This window comes from Neofelis nebulosa, chromosome 3 (assembly GCF_028018385.1).
Source record: "Neofelis nebulosa isolate mNeoNeb1 chromosome 3, mNeoNeb1.pri, whole genome shotgun sequence".
Taxonomy (NCBI): Eukaryota; Metazoa; Chordata; class Mammalia; order Carnivora; family Felidae; genus Neofelis; species Neofelis nebulosa.
The window spans coordinates 103,531,251-103,547,473 of record NC_080784.1 but is presented as its reverse complement, the minus strand read 5'-3'; the positions used below and the strand labels follow the sequence as shown (position 1 = coordinate 103,547,473).

Sequence of the window (16,223 nt, the reverse complement as noted above, 5' to 3'; positions counted from 1 at the left end):
AACGTCATTTGTATCTGCTATTAATGACGTGGATATTGATTTTAAAAAAATAAAAACAAATTTACTAGTTAGTAAACCGATCTAGAGTGTAGGTTGTGATCCTTCTGGATAAAATCCCCCCTCCTCTTCATTGTTCGCCTTATTCTTTATGACTCAGAGGTCATAAGGATTATTTAGTTCTAGAAATGGACCACTGAAATTTAGCCAAATAACCATGTTACTGTAACATTTCACCTGTTGAGCCACATATTTTTTTAAATGATTTTTTAAAATGTTTATTTATTTTGAGAGAGAGAGCACACACAGGGGAGGGGCAGAGAGAGAGTGAGGGAGAGGGAGAATCTGAAGCAGGCTCCGTGTTTCCAGCACAGAGCCCAATGAGGGGCTTGAACTCATGAAACGTGAGATCATGACTTGAGCCAAAATCAAAAGTCATATGCTTAGCCAACCGAGCCACCCAGGCGCCCATGAGCCACATATTTATAATATGCATACTTTTTGTGGCATTTCAAAAGTTTGGAATGTGGTCTTGAATGTGTTAAATGTACATACTCAATTTTAATAAAAGTTACAGAATGTGTATGAATCATTTAGAGGTAGGTAGTAGCAACAAGAAGGTGGATGAAGACTCTAGGTGCCTTGTATATTTGTAACCAGTTTTTGGAAGACAGCACAAATTAAGATTCTAGAAATAAGAAAATGGAATTGAAAAGGGATATTTTATATAAAAGTGGATAAAGAAAATATATAACAGAATATATAAAAGCGGATGAAAAGAAATATTCAGTGCTGACTGCCATGACGACTGTCTTCCTTTATTATTGTCTGCTATCTCTTTTCTCTAATGTACAAGTAAAACTGAAACATGTAAAAAATAGCTTGTTCTTTAACAAACATGGAATAAAACCATGCTTATCCTGCTAAACTGGGCACAATTCCTTTAATCTAACAATTGTTAAAATCTCATATGTTCATAAGTTGTTCTTATTACAACACAAAACATTTCTCTTCTGCATTAGAATTTTGGCATCACTATTTCAGTGAGTGTTTCATGAATCCATAGGTGCTTTTAATGTTTATTCCATCCTTTGTGTATTTTAAAAGTAAAATTCATGTTTTCCAATAGTAGAAATTCGTACTTTTTTTTATGGAATAATATCTGTCTATCCATGTTTCAGTGTGTTTATTATTAACACCTTTAAATCAATTATAAAATGAAGGTAGTTTTGTAAACTGAAGATTTGATGAAGAATTGATATATTCTTCAGTTTCTATTTACATAAACAAAAGTGCCTTAATCTTCAAAATACCTGATTTTACGAAATTGTAGCTCCCTATGATAGTTAGATTCAAATTTCAGATCAAAGCTTTATTATTAGATAGAAATTTTAGGTGTTTTTCTGTGCAGAGGATACTGGTTAGTCATTTAAGAAGGAAGATATTACCTTGAAGAAAAGTTCATACTTTGTGAGTTGTTCAAGTTGAATTTTTCATTCTCGCGCATTCTGTCATTCACAAATGAAAAAAGTCACATAAACTTACAAATGATGTCAAGGTAGAAAAATCATGATTCTGGCTAATAATTAGATTATGTAGCAGCAAGTATAAAATAGCATTTGGGTTCTTTCAAGCTGGATTATTCTTGATAAGCTTTAGAACTGTGAACACTTGTTTAGATTGCTAACACTGCTGTCAACCTGTCACTGCTTATTTTGTAGCTGGCTTGTCTCTTGGAGTGGGGACAGACATTTGTTTTTCATGTGGTATGTCGGGAGTATGAGCTGGAAAGACCCAAATCAGTAATAATATGTCAGCATGGAATTGACCGTCGGTTCTGTGAATCCAAGGTATGTTAACAAATATGTTAGCAGTATTGTAAACATTTATGGATTTTTTTAAATGAAAGATTGACGTATCAGCTTTAAATCAAATGCACATGGCCATAAAGTAAACATCATAGTTCAGTTTTCTCAATTAATGAAATTATTTTTCAGATTTGTAGCCAGTTGTTATTTAGTTGTAAGCATCTAACATATGAGGTAATTATTAAAACAAATTCACAAATAAATGGTGATATAAAAATTATATCTAACCTCTTAAATTTTTACGATAAACTCTTGTTTTCTTGCATTATTACACTCTTTCAGTTATGGCCATATATTTATGTAGAAGATTAAGAAACTGAAGCAAGAGGAAGGTTAAATTCCTTACATGACCTTGTTTATATGACTGTTAATATACCTGTTATACCTGTTCCTCTATAAGGTGGCTAGCAATGCTGGCATTTGCCAAGAAAACATGGCAGTTTAAAAAAAAAAAAATTTACCCTAATCTTATAACAGAGCTAACTATCGTTAACAGTTTAGTTTTTGTTTCTAGTTTCTTCTGTGTATTTTTTTCCTTTTTTTTCTTTTGTTATACACACTGTTTGCCATTACATTAGTGTGAATTGAAAACAATTCATCCTGCTTTTATTCATCCTCCAAAAAATCTATAACCTATGCTTACTCCCAACAATAAAGGAAACCATTGTAACTGGCGATAAAATTATTTTTTTCTTGCTGTAAAACACATTGCCAGGATTCAGGGAATTCTCAGTTATGTGTCAACAAATTAGTACCTTATGGATAATTCACACATCTTGCAGGCTTCTCCTCCTCCCTTTTTTTTTTTATTTTTGTTTGTTTTTTTAAAGACTCAGAGCTTTTATGCTGCATTAAAATCTTTAAGAATCAACTTTAATGAGGCATAATTTACATACAATAAATTAACCCTTTTTAAGTTGTACAGTTGGAGTTTTGATACATATTTTATCTATAAGGGTATAACCATTACCATCAGTGAAGACCTAGAACATTGGTATCGCCTTAGAAAATTACTTTGGGTCCCTTTGCCATCAGCTATTCATTATTCCATGCAACCATTGGTGTGCTTTCTGTCATTTCAGATCAGGTATTTTTAGGTCTGTTTTGTGTGGAGGGAACATACACACCTTTTATTGCATTTCATGAATACTATGGGGTTTTTTGTTTTGTTTTGTTTTTACACATTGAAGGTTTGTGACAATCCTGGGTCAGGCACATCTATCAATGCCATTTTTCCAGCAGCATTTGCTTACTTTGTGTCTCTGTTTCACATTTTTTTTTTCTTTTTAATGTTACAAATTTTATTTCACAGTGTATTTTTTTTTAATTTTTAAATTTATATCCAAGTTAGTTAGCATATAGTGCAATAATGATTTCAGGAGTAGAATCCAGTGATTTATTCCCTATGTATAACATCCAGTGCTTCTGCCAACAAGTATCTTCCTTAAATTTTTTTTTTCTTAATGTTTATTTATTTTTGAGACAGAGAGAGACAGAGCATGTATGGGGGAGGGTCAGAGAGAGGGAGACACAGAATCTGAAAAGGGCCCCAGGCTCTGAGCTGTCAGCACAGAGCCCAACGCGGGGCTGGAACTCACGGACCGTGAGACCATGACCTGAGCCGAAGTCGGCCGCTTAACCGACGGAGCCACCCAGGCGCCCCACAAGTATCTTCCTTAATGCCCCTTACCCATTTAGCCAATCACCCCACCCACAACCCCTCCAGCAACCCTCAGTTCTCTGTATTTAAGTCTCTTATGTTTTGTCCTTGTCCCTGTCCCTGATTTTATGTTATTTTTGCTTTCCTTCCCTTATGTTCATCTGTTCTGTATCTTAAATTCCACATATGAGTGAAATCCTGTGATACTTGTCTTTCTCTGACTTAACTTATTTCACTTAGCATAATACCCTCTAGTTCCATCCATGTTGTTGCAAATGGCAAGATTTCGTTCTTTTTGATTGCCAAGTAATACTCCAGTGTGTGTATGTGTGTGTGTGTGTGTATATATATATATATATATATACACATATATATACATACCACATCTTCTTTATTCATTCATCTGTCAATGGACATTTGGGCTCTTTCCATACTTTGGCTATTGTTGATAGTGCTGCTATAAGCATTGCATGTGCCCCTTTGAAACAGCACACCTGTATCCCTTGGATAAATACCTAGTACTGCAGTTGCTGGGTCATAGAACATAGAACATAGTTCTGTGTTTAATTCTTTGAGGAACCTCCATACTGTTTTCCAGAGTAGCTGCACCAGTTTGCATTCCCACCAGCAGTACAAAAGAGATCCTCTCTCTGCATCCTCGCCAACATCTGTTGTTGCCTGCGTTGTTAATGTTAGCCATCCTGACAGGTGTAAGGTGGTATCTCATTGTGGTTTTGCTTTGTATTTCCCTGATGATGAGTGATGTTGAACATTTTTTCATGTGTCGGTTGGCCATCTGGATGTCTTCTTTGGAGAAGTGTTTATTCATGTCTTTTGCCCATTTCTTCACTGGGTTGTTTTTTGGGTGTTGAGTTTGATAAGTTCTTTATAGATTTTGGATACTAACCCTTTATCTGATATGTCGTTTGCAAATGTCTTCTCCCATTCTGTCGGTTGCCTTTTAGTTTTTCTGATTGTTTCCTTCGCTGTGCAGAAGCTTTATATCTTGTTGAGGTCCCAGTAGTTCATTTTTGCTTTTTTTCCCCTTGGCTCCAGAGACATATTAAGAAGTTGCTTCAGCCAAGGTCAGAGAGGTTTTTGCCTGCTTTCTCCTCTAGTATTTTGATGGCTTCCTGTCTTACATTTAGGTCTTTCATCCATTTTGAGTTTATTTTTGTGTATGGTGTAAGAAAGTGGTCCAGGTTCATTTTTCTGCATGTCACTGTCCAATTTTCCAAACACCATTTGCTGGAGAGATTGTCTTTATTCCATTGGATATTCTTTCCTGCATTGTCAAAGATTAGTTGGCCATACGTTTGTGGGTCCACTCTGGGTTCTCTGTTCTGTTCCATTGATCTGAGTGTCTATTCTTGTGACAGTAACATACTGTCTTGATGATTACAGCTTTGCAGTGCATCTTGAAATCCAGGATTGTGATGCCTCCAGCTTTGGTTATCTTTTTCAGGATTGCTTTGGCTATTGGGGGTCTTTTCTGGTTCCATACAAATTTTAGGATTGTTTGTTCTAGCTCTGTGAAGAATGCTGGTGTTATTTTGGTAGGTATTGCATTGAATGTGTAGATTGCTTTGGGTAGTATTGACATTTCCACAATATTTGTTCTTCCAATCCATGAGCACGGAATATTTTTCCATTTTGTTTTTTGTGTCGTCTTCAATTTCTTTCATAAGCTTTCTATAGTTTTCAGTGTTATAGGTTTCTTACCTCTTTTGTTAGGTTTTTTTTTTTTTTTTTTTTTTCCCCCAACGTTTTTTATTTATTTTTGGGACAGAGAGAGACAGAGCATGAATGGGGGAGGGGCAGAGAGAGAGGGAGACACAGAATCGGAAGCAGGCTCCAGGCTCCGAGCCATCAGCCCAGAGCCTGACGCGGGGCTCGAACTCACGGACCGCGAGATCGTGACCTGGCTGAAGTCGGACGCTTAACCGACTGCGCCACCCAGGCGCCCCTGTTAGGTTTATTCCTAGGTATTTTAAGGTTTTTGGTGCAATTGTAAATGGGGTCAATTCTTTGATTTCTCTCCTGTTGCTTCATTATTGGTGTATAGAAATGCAACCAATTTCTGTGCATTGTTTTATATCCTGTGACTTTGCTGAATTCACGGATCAGTTCTAGCAGCTTTTTGGTGGAATCTTTTGGGTTTCCCATATAGAGTATCATGTCCTCTATGAAGAGTGAAAGTTTGACTTCCTCTTTGCCTATTTGGATGCCTTTTAATTTCTTCCTTTGTGTTGTCTGATTGCTGAAGCTAGGACTTCCAATACTATGTTGAATTACAGTAGTGAGAGTGGACATCTCTGTGATGTTCCTGACCTTAGGGGGAAAGCTCTCAGTGTTTCCCCATTGAGGATCATATTAGTGTTGGGTCTTTCATATATGGCTTTTACGATTTTGAGGTATGGCCTTTTTATCCATACTTTCTTGAGGGTTTTTATCAAGAAAGGATGCTGTATTTTGTCAAATGCTTTCTCTGCATCTATTGAGAGGATCATGTGGTTCTCATCCTTCTTTTATTGATGTGATGTATCACATTGATTGTGGATATTGAACCAGCCCTGCTTCCCAGGTATAAATCCCGCTTGATTGTGGTGAATAATTCCTTCAGTAGATTGTTGGATCCGGTTGCTAGTATTTTGTGGATAATTTTTGCATTCATGTTCATCAGGGAAATTGGTTTGTAGTTCTTCTTTTTAGCAGGGTCTTTGGTTTTGGAATGAATGTAATGCCGACTTCATAGAATGAGTTTGGAAGTTTTCCTTCCATTTCTATTTTTTTTTAAATTTTTTTTTTTTTCCAACGTTTTTTATTTTATTTTTGGGACAGAGAGAGACAGAGCATGAACGGGGGAGGGGCAGAGAGAGAGGGAGACACAGAATCGGAAACAGGCTCCAGGCTCCGAGCCATCAGCCCAGAGCCTGACGCGGGGCTCGAACTCACGGACCGTGAGATCGTGACCTGGCTGAAGTCGGAGGCTTAACCGACTGCGCCACCCAGGCGCCCCTCCATTTCTATTTTTTGAAACAGCTTCAAAAGAATAGGAGTTAATGCTTCTTTAAAGATTTGGTAGAATTCCCCAGGAAAGCCATGCAGCCCTGGGCTCTTGTTTTTTTTGGGAGATTTTTGATTACTAATCCAGTGTTTTTACTGGTTATGGGTCTGTTCAAATATTCCATTTCTTCCTGTTTCAGTTTTGGTAGTTTATATGTTTCTAGAAATTAGTCCATTTCTTCCAGATTACTCAGTTTATTGGCATATGATTGCTCATAGTATTCTCTTATTATTGTTTGTATTTCTGCAGTGTTGGTTGTGATCTCTCCTCCTCCTTTCTGATCAAACTGGCTAGGGGCTTATTAGTTTTGTTAATTGTTTTAAAGAACCAGCTCGTGGTTTCATTTATTTGTTCTACTGTTTTTTTTTTTTTTTAATTTCAATAGCTTTGATTTTTGCTAATCTTTATTATTTCCCATCTTCTGCTGGCTATGGGTTTTATTTGCTGTTCTTTTTCCAGCTCTAAATTTAAGGTGTAAGGTTCAGTTGTGTATCTGAGACCTTTTTTCCTTCTCTAAGAAGGCCTGGATTGCTATATACTTCCCTCTTATGACTGCCTTTGCTGCTTCCCAGAGGTTTTGTGCTCTAGTATTATTATTTTCTTTGGCTTCTATGTACTTTTTAATTTCCTCTTTAACTTCTTGGTTAACATATTCATTCTTTAGTAGGATGTTCTTTAGTCTCCAATTATTTGTTGTCTTTCCAGATTTTTTCTTATGGTTCATTTCGAGTTTCATCACGGTGTGGTCTGAAAATATGCATGGAATGCTCTCAATCTTTTTGTACTTGTTGAGGGCTGATTTGTGTCCCAGTATGTGATCTATTCTGGAGAATGTTCCATGTGCACTCAAGAAGAATGTGTATTCCATCTGTGTCTCATTTGGGTAATTCTTGCAATATTTCAGACATTGTCATTACTATATTTGTTACAGTGATCTATGATCAGTAATTATGACTTGCTGAAAGCTCAGATGATGATTAGCATTTTTTAGCAATAAAGTCATATACGTATTTCCTATTCATATGCTGTGGCGCATTTAGACTATAGTAAATAGTGTAAATGTAATTTTTATGTGCACTAGGAAACCAAAAAAATTATTTTTTATCTTTAATAATATTTTTAAATTTTATTTTAATTCCACTATAAAAACATGTAGTATTATATTAATTTCAGGTGTACAGTGTAGTGATTCAGCAATTCCATATATTACTCAGTACTTATCAAGAGTACCCCTAATCCCCTTTGCCTATTTAGCGCCCCCTCCCCCCCACTGCTTCTCTAGTAACCATCTGTTTATTCTCTATAGTTGAGTCTTTTTTTGTTTTCTCTCTTTTTCCTTTTATTCATTTGTTAAATTCCACATATAGGTGAAATCATATGGTATTTGTCTTTCTCTAACTGGCTTATTTTGCTTAGCATTTTACTCTCTAGATCCATCCATGTTGTTGCAAATGGCAAGATTTCATTCTATTTTTATGCTAATATTCCATTGTATACACACACACACACTACATCTTTATCCATTCATCTGTTAGTAGATACTCGGGCTGCTTCCATAATTTGGCTATTATAAATAATGGTGCAATAAACATAGTGGTGCATATATCCTTTCGAATTAGCGTTTTCATAATCTTTGAGTAAATACCCAGTAGTGCAATTACTGAATCATAGGATAGCTCTATTTTTCATTTTTTCAGCAACCTCTATACTGTCTTCCATAGTGGCTGCACCAGTTTGCATTCCTGCCAACAGTGTTTTTTTTCCACATCCTGGCCAATACTTGCTGTTTCTTGTGTTTTTGATTTTAGCCACAAAAAATTTATTTGACTTGCTTTATTGCGATATTTGCTTTATTGCGGTGGTCTGGATCCCAACCCGCAATATCTCTAAGGTATGCCTTATTATTATAGAAAACTGATTATAAGACAAGACACCTGTGTTCTAGTCCTAGCACTGCCTCTAATGAGCAATTGCATGTTATTGAGCCAATAATTTACTCAGTGCTGCCATTTCCCGCAAGGAGTTCATTGAAGTAGGTGATATGTATGTTTTCTTCCAACCTAACCATGACCAAATCTGTTTTAGGAGTAAAGCAATGTTGGGGCGCCTGGGTGGCTCAGTCGGTTAAGCGTCCGACTTCGGCTCAGGTCATGATGTCACGGTCCGTGAGTTCGAGCCCCACGTCAGGCTCTGTGCTGACAGCTCAGAGCCTGGAGCATGCTTCAGATTCTGTGTCTCCCTCTCTCTCTGACCCTCCCCCGTTCATGCTCTGTCTCTCTCTGTCTCAAAAATAAATAAACATTAAAAAAAAAATTAAAAATAAAAAAGGAGTAAAGCAATGTTAAATTTCTGTGGATTATTCTAGACGTCATAATAAAATTTACAGTTGACATATTTTTAAAAAGAGGATTGTGTGTGTGTGTGTGTGTGTGTATATAATATAGAGTACTCATAAGAAAATCTTACAATTTTAAACTGCTGTACAGTTCTTATAATCCGGTGACACTTATTACTTACCAGTTTACTTTGACTATGTGAGTTTCAATAATAAGTTATATATGTATTCTGTCAATTTAGACCAGCTACTTGCCCATTTGAATGGAAATGGTACATGCTTACTTATGATTAGTTTCTAATTGGCAAGACTTTAATCACTGATGATTTCATTTATCATTATAAAAAATGAAATTTAATTGACTACTTTTTAAAAATACACATGTAGCCAGAATTTTATTTAATAAGTATCTAAATGGTGAAAAATTAACACTCATTTCATTTCCATTTTAGTTGAGCTGTATTCCTGGGCCTTGTCCAACTTCAGATGATTTGAAATATACTATGACTCGTTTAGCAGTAGATGGAGCAGATATTTATATTGTGGAGCATGGCTGTGCTACAAATCTAAAGGTACACATTTGTCTATTTCTTGGCTAGTGTAGTTCTTTTTCCTTTTTACCAAACCATACCTCCATTTCTTGAAATAGAACACACATTTATAATTTGCCATCTCACAAAACACTATAGAATCCCAAGAGATAGCTCTTGGTGTTTTGCCTGTCCATGTTCTCTTCTGGTGTGTTTCTTAAGGCATACTTTCTTTCACTACTATTTCACTCTAACTGAATTATCATGACCTTGCTTTACGGCAGAGATGTAAACGTGTAGCTTGCTTTTATGGCAGGGATTAAATTGGCAGTGTTTTTAAAAGATTTGATTTTAAGTGCCTTTAGGTATTATATATTTATATCCTGCCTGGCTCTTGCAAACATCTATTTGCCACCTCTGCTTTATGGGTTACTGCTTAAAATTAAGCCTTATTAAGAGTCTGTAATTTTTATTACTTCCTACCCTTATAACTTTTCTTTCCTCCTTCTCTCTTTTGTTTTCCTTTGGACTTATGTTCTTTTCCTTTTATCCTCTTTTTTGTTTTTAATTGAATGTCTATTTTCATTCTGTTGCATTTATCTTTTCTGTTTCCCTTCTTTTTCTTCTTCTGTCTTTCATGCAGTTTGAAATAATTGCCTATTCTATAGTTTATTCTAAGTTGATTAAGAATATGGAGACCACAGTTTTATTTCATTCTCTTCATTCAATTTAGATGGGTGCAATTCGAGTTGCGAACTGTAATCTCCACAATCAGTCGGTGGGGGAAGGAATAAGTGCTGCAATTCAGGATTTTCAAGTGAGACAGTACATTGAACAGTTAAATAATTCCAGAGTTGGACTTCAGCCTGCAGTGCTACGGAGGGCCTATTGGCTTGAAGCTGGGTCAGCCAATTTAGGACTCATTACTGTTGATATTGCATTAGCTGCAGATCATCATTCTAAACATGAGGCCCAAAGACATTTCTTAGAAACTCATGATGCCAGAACTAAGAGGTAAGTTAAATTTAAGGATGGTAATAGTCCCAAGCTCAGATGAAAATTAGCCTATAATTATAGAGCAAATTCTACTGTTAGGAATGGAATAAGAATATTTTATATAAAGACAAAATATGATTGTGCTGGGTACACCTCAGTGGATATATAAGAATTTGATACTTAAGTAAATACATTATATATCTCATCTGTGGTAATTGTGTGGTTGCTGGAAATAACATTGTTTTTTAATGTATTTCTAAGCTCATACTATGTGTATTAGCAGTGAAATGAGTTTAAACTATTGGTTCCCAAATAACATTTTATAGAGCACTATCCTCCTTTCTTTCCCATGACAGCCATCCACTTCCAATTCATCATTTCTAGGAAACATCATTGCTATCACTGTGTACTCTACAAAATTCCTTTTATGGGCCCTCATGACTGCAGGGGAGACTAAAAAAAAATATGGCACCTAATTCCTAAGGAATGGTTGTTAAGAAATAATTTTATCTGCCATTCAAAAAGTTGCCAGAGCCTCTTACTGACTCATGTCCATTTAAAATACCAGGACATGGGAATGCAAGCTGGTGCAGCCACTCTGGAAAACAGTATGGAGGTTCCTCAAAAAATTAAAAATAGAACTACCCTACAACCCAGCAATTGCACTACTAAGTATTTATCCAAGGGATACAGGTGTGCTGTTTTGAAGGGACACATACACCCCCGTGTTTATAGCAGCACTATCAGCAATAGCCAAAGTATGGAAAGAGCCCAAATGTCCATCGATGGATGAATGGATAAAGAAGATGTGGTGTATATATACAATGGAGTATTACTTGGCAATCAAAAAGGGTGAAATCTTGCCATTTGCAACTAGGTGGATGGAACTGGAGAGTATTATGCTAAGTGAAATTAGAGAAAGACAAAAATCATATGACTTCACTACTATGAGGGCTTTAAGATACAAAACAGATGAACATAAGGGAAGGGAAACAAAAATAATGTAAAAACAGGGAGGGGGACAAAACAGAAGAGACTCGCAAATGTGGAGAACAAACTGAGGGTTACTGGAGGGGTTGTGGGAGGGGAGATGGGCTAAATGGGTAAGGGGCACTAAGGAATCTACTCCTGAAATCATTGTTGCACTATATGCTAACTAATTTGTATATAAATTAAAAAAAAATAAAAAATAAAATTAAAATAAATAAATAAAATACCAGGTTAATTTTTTCCATCCCTATGTCTGCCATTATAAAGTTAATATGAGCTTATTTTATTTTATTTATTTTTATTTTATTAAAAAATTTTTAAAAATGTTTATTTTTGAGAGAGAGAGAGAGAGAGAGCAAGCAGGGGAGGAACAAAGAGAGAGAGAGAGACACAGGATCCAAGCAGGCTTGGTGCTGTCAGCACAGAGCCCGGTGTGGGGCTGTAGTCCACGAACTGTGTGATCGTGACCTGAGCTGAAGTCAGACGCTTAACTAACTGAGCCACCCAGGCACCCCGAGCTTGTTTTTAAAATAGAGGAAACTATTCCGAAATAGAGGGAAATAATTTCCATAACCTTATCACACTGAATTTGTCATATTTCTTACCCGTATTTTTAGTGTATCTTTCTTACACTTGAGATCATCTTGTATTTATATTTTAAAATTCAGCATGTTGTATTAAACTTACACCCTAACCATCTGCCCAAATAATAGAAAATTTTATAAAGTTCCTTTCAAATAAATGATAATACACAATTAGAAAGATAAATTGTACTTTATTTAACCATTGCCCTTGTTATATTAGATATGTAGATAGTGTTTCTAAATTTATCATTTTAAATAACAGAGGAACGTTTTGCACATAAAATCTTTTCTCACATGGTCTTTAAATTCCTTTTATTTTTTTAACTATCTTTTTAATGTTTGTTTATTTTAGAGAGAGACAGCCTGAGTGCACAGGGGATGGGCAGAGAGAAAGGGAGACAGAATCCCAGCTCTGGGCTGACAGCTGCGCTAAGACGATGTGGGGCTCGATCTCACAAACTGTGAGATCATGACCTGAACCCAGATCAAGAGCCACCCAGGCACCCCTAAATTCCCTTTAAATAGTTTCTTTAGAAAGAGATGTGACGGTGCCTTTTGATATGCCTTCCCAAATTACTTCCCAGAAAGATTATTTCAGTTTATATTCCCAGTGGCTTTTAGGAGCCTCTCTGTCTCACTGCCCTTTAAGTGTTTTATGAGAGTTAAAACGTGGTATCTCTTTGTTTTATTTTGCATTTCTTTATTTCTGAGATTTACACTTTTTTTCATGTATTTATTGGCTGTTTTTATTTCCTCATTTGTAAATTGCACGTTATTATTCTATGTATATTTATTTATTGGCATATTGTATTTCTTAAAAATTTTTAAGAGCTCTTTATATAGATTACCATCCTTTTAATAGTTCCTGTTGCTAATATTTTGCAAATTGTTTCATTTTTAATTTTTTTAATCTTACAGATTTTAATTTTTGTATATTAAAATATGTCAGTTTTCCCCTTTGTAATTCTTTTACTAATTTGCGAAAGTATTTCTTTTGCTAGTAATCCCTTGGCACCTGTATTTTCTTATTTTTTTCCTATCTTTTTTTAACTCTATCTGGATTTTTCTGCAAATATCTTCTCAAATACAGAAAAATTCATACCTAATACACATTTATTTTTCCATTTCATCACAAACGTTTAGGTATTTTTATCTATTAATTTTCCCAAGGAACTATTTTTTTTAGTTAAAAAATTTTTTGAGGTTTTTATTGAGGTTACATTTATCTTTTAAGTTACTTTAAGATCCTGACATTTTATAAAAGTGAGTATGGAAGCTCATGTGTGGAGAATATTGTTTTAAAAACTTTGATTTCTTTGATAATTATTTCTCAGGAAGCCAGTTAATGTGAACAAAGCGCTTGCGTCTAATTAGCTGAGATGGTAGAACAAGGTGCTGATGAAGCTAAGGAGGTGGCATCATGTGATTCAGGTTCCAGGTGTTCAAGTAAATCCAACCATTTAGATTGGTTTCAGTGCTCTGATTGGTTAATAATTGTGAAGAGTCTGGGATTTTATCCTACTTGCGAGCTAACAAGTTGGCTTACCACAGTTTCATGGCTGCTGGCAGAAAACACAAGACCTCTGGCCAGAGACAAAGGACTTTATTACTTACAGCAAAAGCACTAGCCAGAGTCCTATGTGCTTGCATTGGTTCTCTGTGCCCTCAAAGTAGGGTTTCCAGATGAAATACAGGAAGCCCAGTTAAATTTGAATTTCAGGGGCGCCTGGGTGGCTCAGTTGGTTAAGCATCCGACTTCAGCTCAGGTCATGATCTCACGGTCTGTGAGTTTGAGCCCTGCGTTGGGCCCTGTGCTGACAGCTCAGAGCCTGGAGCCTGTTTCAGATTCTGTGTCTCCCTCTCTCTCTGACCCTCCCCCGTTCATGCTCTGTCTCTCTCTGTCCCAAAAATAAATAAAAACGTTAAAAAAAATTTTTTTTAAAAAATTGAATTTCAGATAAATGATAAACAACAAATAACTTCTCAGTGTGTCATATTGCCCCATACATTGCGTAAGAAAAACTTATTTACGTTTATTTATTTATTTTGAGAGAGAGAGCACACACGCACGTGCGTGTGTGTGAGTGGGGGAGGGGCAGAGAGAGAGGGAGAGAGAGAATCCCAAGCAGGCTCTGTGCCTGATGCAGGCTCGATCTCACAACCTTGGTGTCATGTACTGAGCTGAAATCAAGAGTGTAGCGCTTAACTGACTGGCTCACCCAGGCGGCCCTTTACCACTTTTGTAGTAAGTGGAAGCAAGCCTGCTCTATTTCAGGATGAGACATTACCTCATCTTTTAAGGTTGTTTACTGCTAGTACATCCCTGAGAAGTGGCACGGTCAGAGCTTCACTTTCTTGGCAAGAACAGGTAGGCATGTTTAGGCATACTGGTGATTGCCTCTCCTAGCATGTAGGTATCAGAGGTAACTCACTGATCTTCAGCTTTGGCTGGCTGCCTTTGTGCATATTTGATTCCCAGGAGTTTTGGGGCCTAGATATATTATTTTTTCATATAATTGGAGAAGTTGCTGGACACAAAGGTCATTAGTTTCTTTAGGTCAGTGTTTTTGAAAAGTATACTTCCCAAACCACCACCACCAGTGTGTCCTTGGAACTTGTTAGAAATTTATATAATAAGACCTTACCATACTTCATTCAGAAACTCTGGGGGTGGTGCCCTGCTCCCCATATTGTGATAAGTCCTCTAGGTGATTCAAATGCAAGCTAAAGTTTAAGAACTAGTGCACTGAACTATAATAAAGGTAAGGAAAGGGAGCTTACATTTGTTATGCAACTTCTGTATTGCAGGTTTTATATCAGGAGCTTTACATATGTTATATCATTTAATCTTCAAAACAGTCTTATTAGGTATATCAGACCATAATTTTACATTTGAGGAAACTGAGGCTCAGAAATTAACATGTCCAAAATCCTAGAGTTATTAAGTGGCACCACTGGAATTAGAATCCATGTCTAGATGACAGCAAATCCATGCATTTTGCTAAGCTTTTTGCTACACAAGTGAGGTAAAAACTGTGTGGAATATATAAGATCTTTTATTTTGATAGTGCTTAAAATAGTTTGCTTAGTGACTGAATCTTAATACTTTATAATGGAGAAGTGATTTGCATTTGATAACATTTAATTGCAGTAATACCTCAAATTTTCACTAATCCTAAGGCTTTCTCATGTATTTTTCCTTCTGTCTTCTCTAGACTGATGTTCCACTTCTAACTTGATATATTTCATCTCATCTTTCACATCTCAAATATTACTTTTTGAAAGTTTCCTTCTTTTTCCTTATCACAATACCCTGTTTTTTTTTTTTATTACTTCATAGCACTCAGTATAATTTATGATTAGATTTTTTTGTTTATGGCTTGTCTGTGCCTCTGTACTCTAAACTTCACATGGATAAGACTGTCACTTTCACCTAGCACAATACTAGGCACATATAGATATGTTCAAGAAATATAAATGAGTGAATGTAAAATGAAAATGATAATACCTATTCTGTCTTCCCTTGAGGGCCCTGAGGAGACAGTGAGATAATGCGTGTAAATATGTTTAGCAAAACAGACTTAATATGAGATGGTTTTATCATTTAAAGTTTGAAGAAGAGGAATAAAGATATATCTCCTATATTTGTATTATATTTTTTTAAGAAAGAGGATAGTTAATATACTGACAGGCTTATGTATGGACCACTCACAGAGCCTGAAGACTTTTACGTACATTTTCTCCCATTGCCTTAATTCTTAATACTTCATTTGAAGTCCTCATTACAAAATTATTACAGTTTTTTTCTCTAAAAGATAGAATGCATCATTTTGGCCTTATACATCATTTTGGCCTCATTGAGAAATAATTTCCTACTTGTCCCACATTTATAGTATTTTGGTGTATTTACCATGTGAAATAGGCTGTGAAGTGCTAACGGTGATAAATTATTAAGTATAATCTATACCCATGGTTTTGTCCATTTTTTACATTAATGTTTAAAATTTTTAGTCCTTTTGAGAATATTTAAATATTCTCAAATAACATTTAAATAAAAATATTTAAAACTGCTATTTTAAAATTGGATTTAAATGTCTGATCTTTAACATTTGCTTTTTCTAACATATATGTATATATATACTTAGCATATATATATATGTTTGTAGCATATGCTACATCTCTCTTCCTGTTCCTGC

The 16,223-nt window shown here is 35.7% G+C and overlaps 1 protein-coding gene across 10 annotated transcripts in view; it reads left to right on the top strand.

Moving 5' to 3' along the window:
* The window catches only part of BLTP1 (bridge-like lipid transfer protein family member 1), a 215,204-nt gene that overhangs the window by 80,042 nt on the left and 118,939 nt on the right, over positions 1-16,223 (top strand). For all 10 annotated transcript variants that reach the window (XM_058721464.1, XM_058721470.1, XM_058721463.1 and 7 more), the window contains 3 exons: positions 1,719-1,847; positions 9,380-9,499; positions 10,191-10,471. In XM_058721464.1, the coding sequence (XP_058577447.1) occupies positions 1,719-1,847; positions 9,380-9,499; positions 10,191-10,471 (530 nt within the window). The remainder of the gene's footprint in view (positions 1-1,718; positions 1,848-9,379; positions 9,500-10,190; positions 10,472-16,223) is intronic.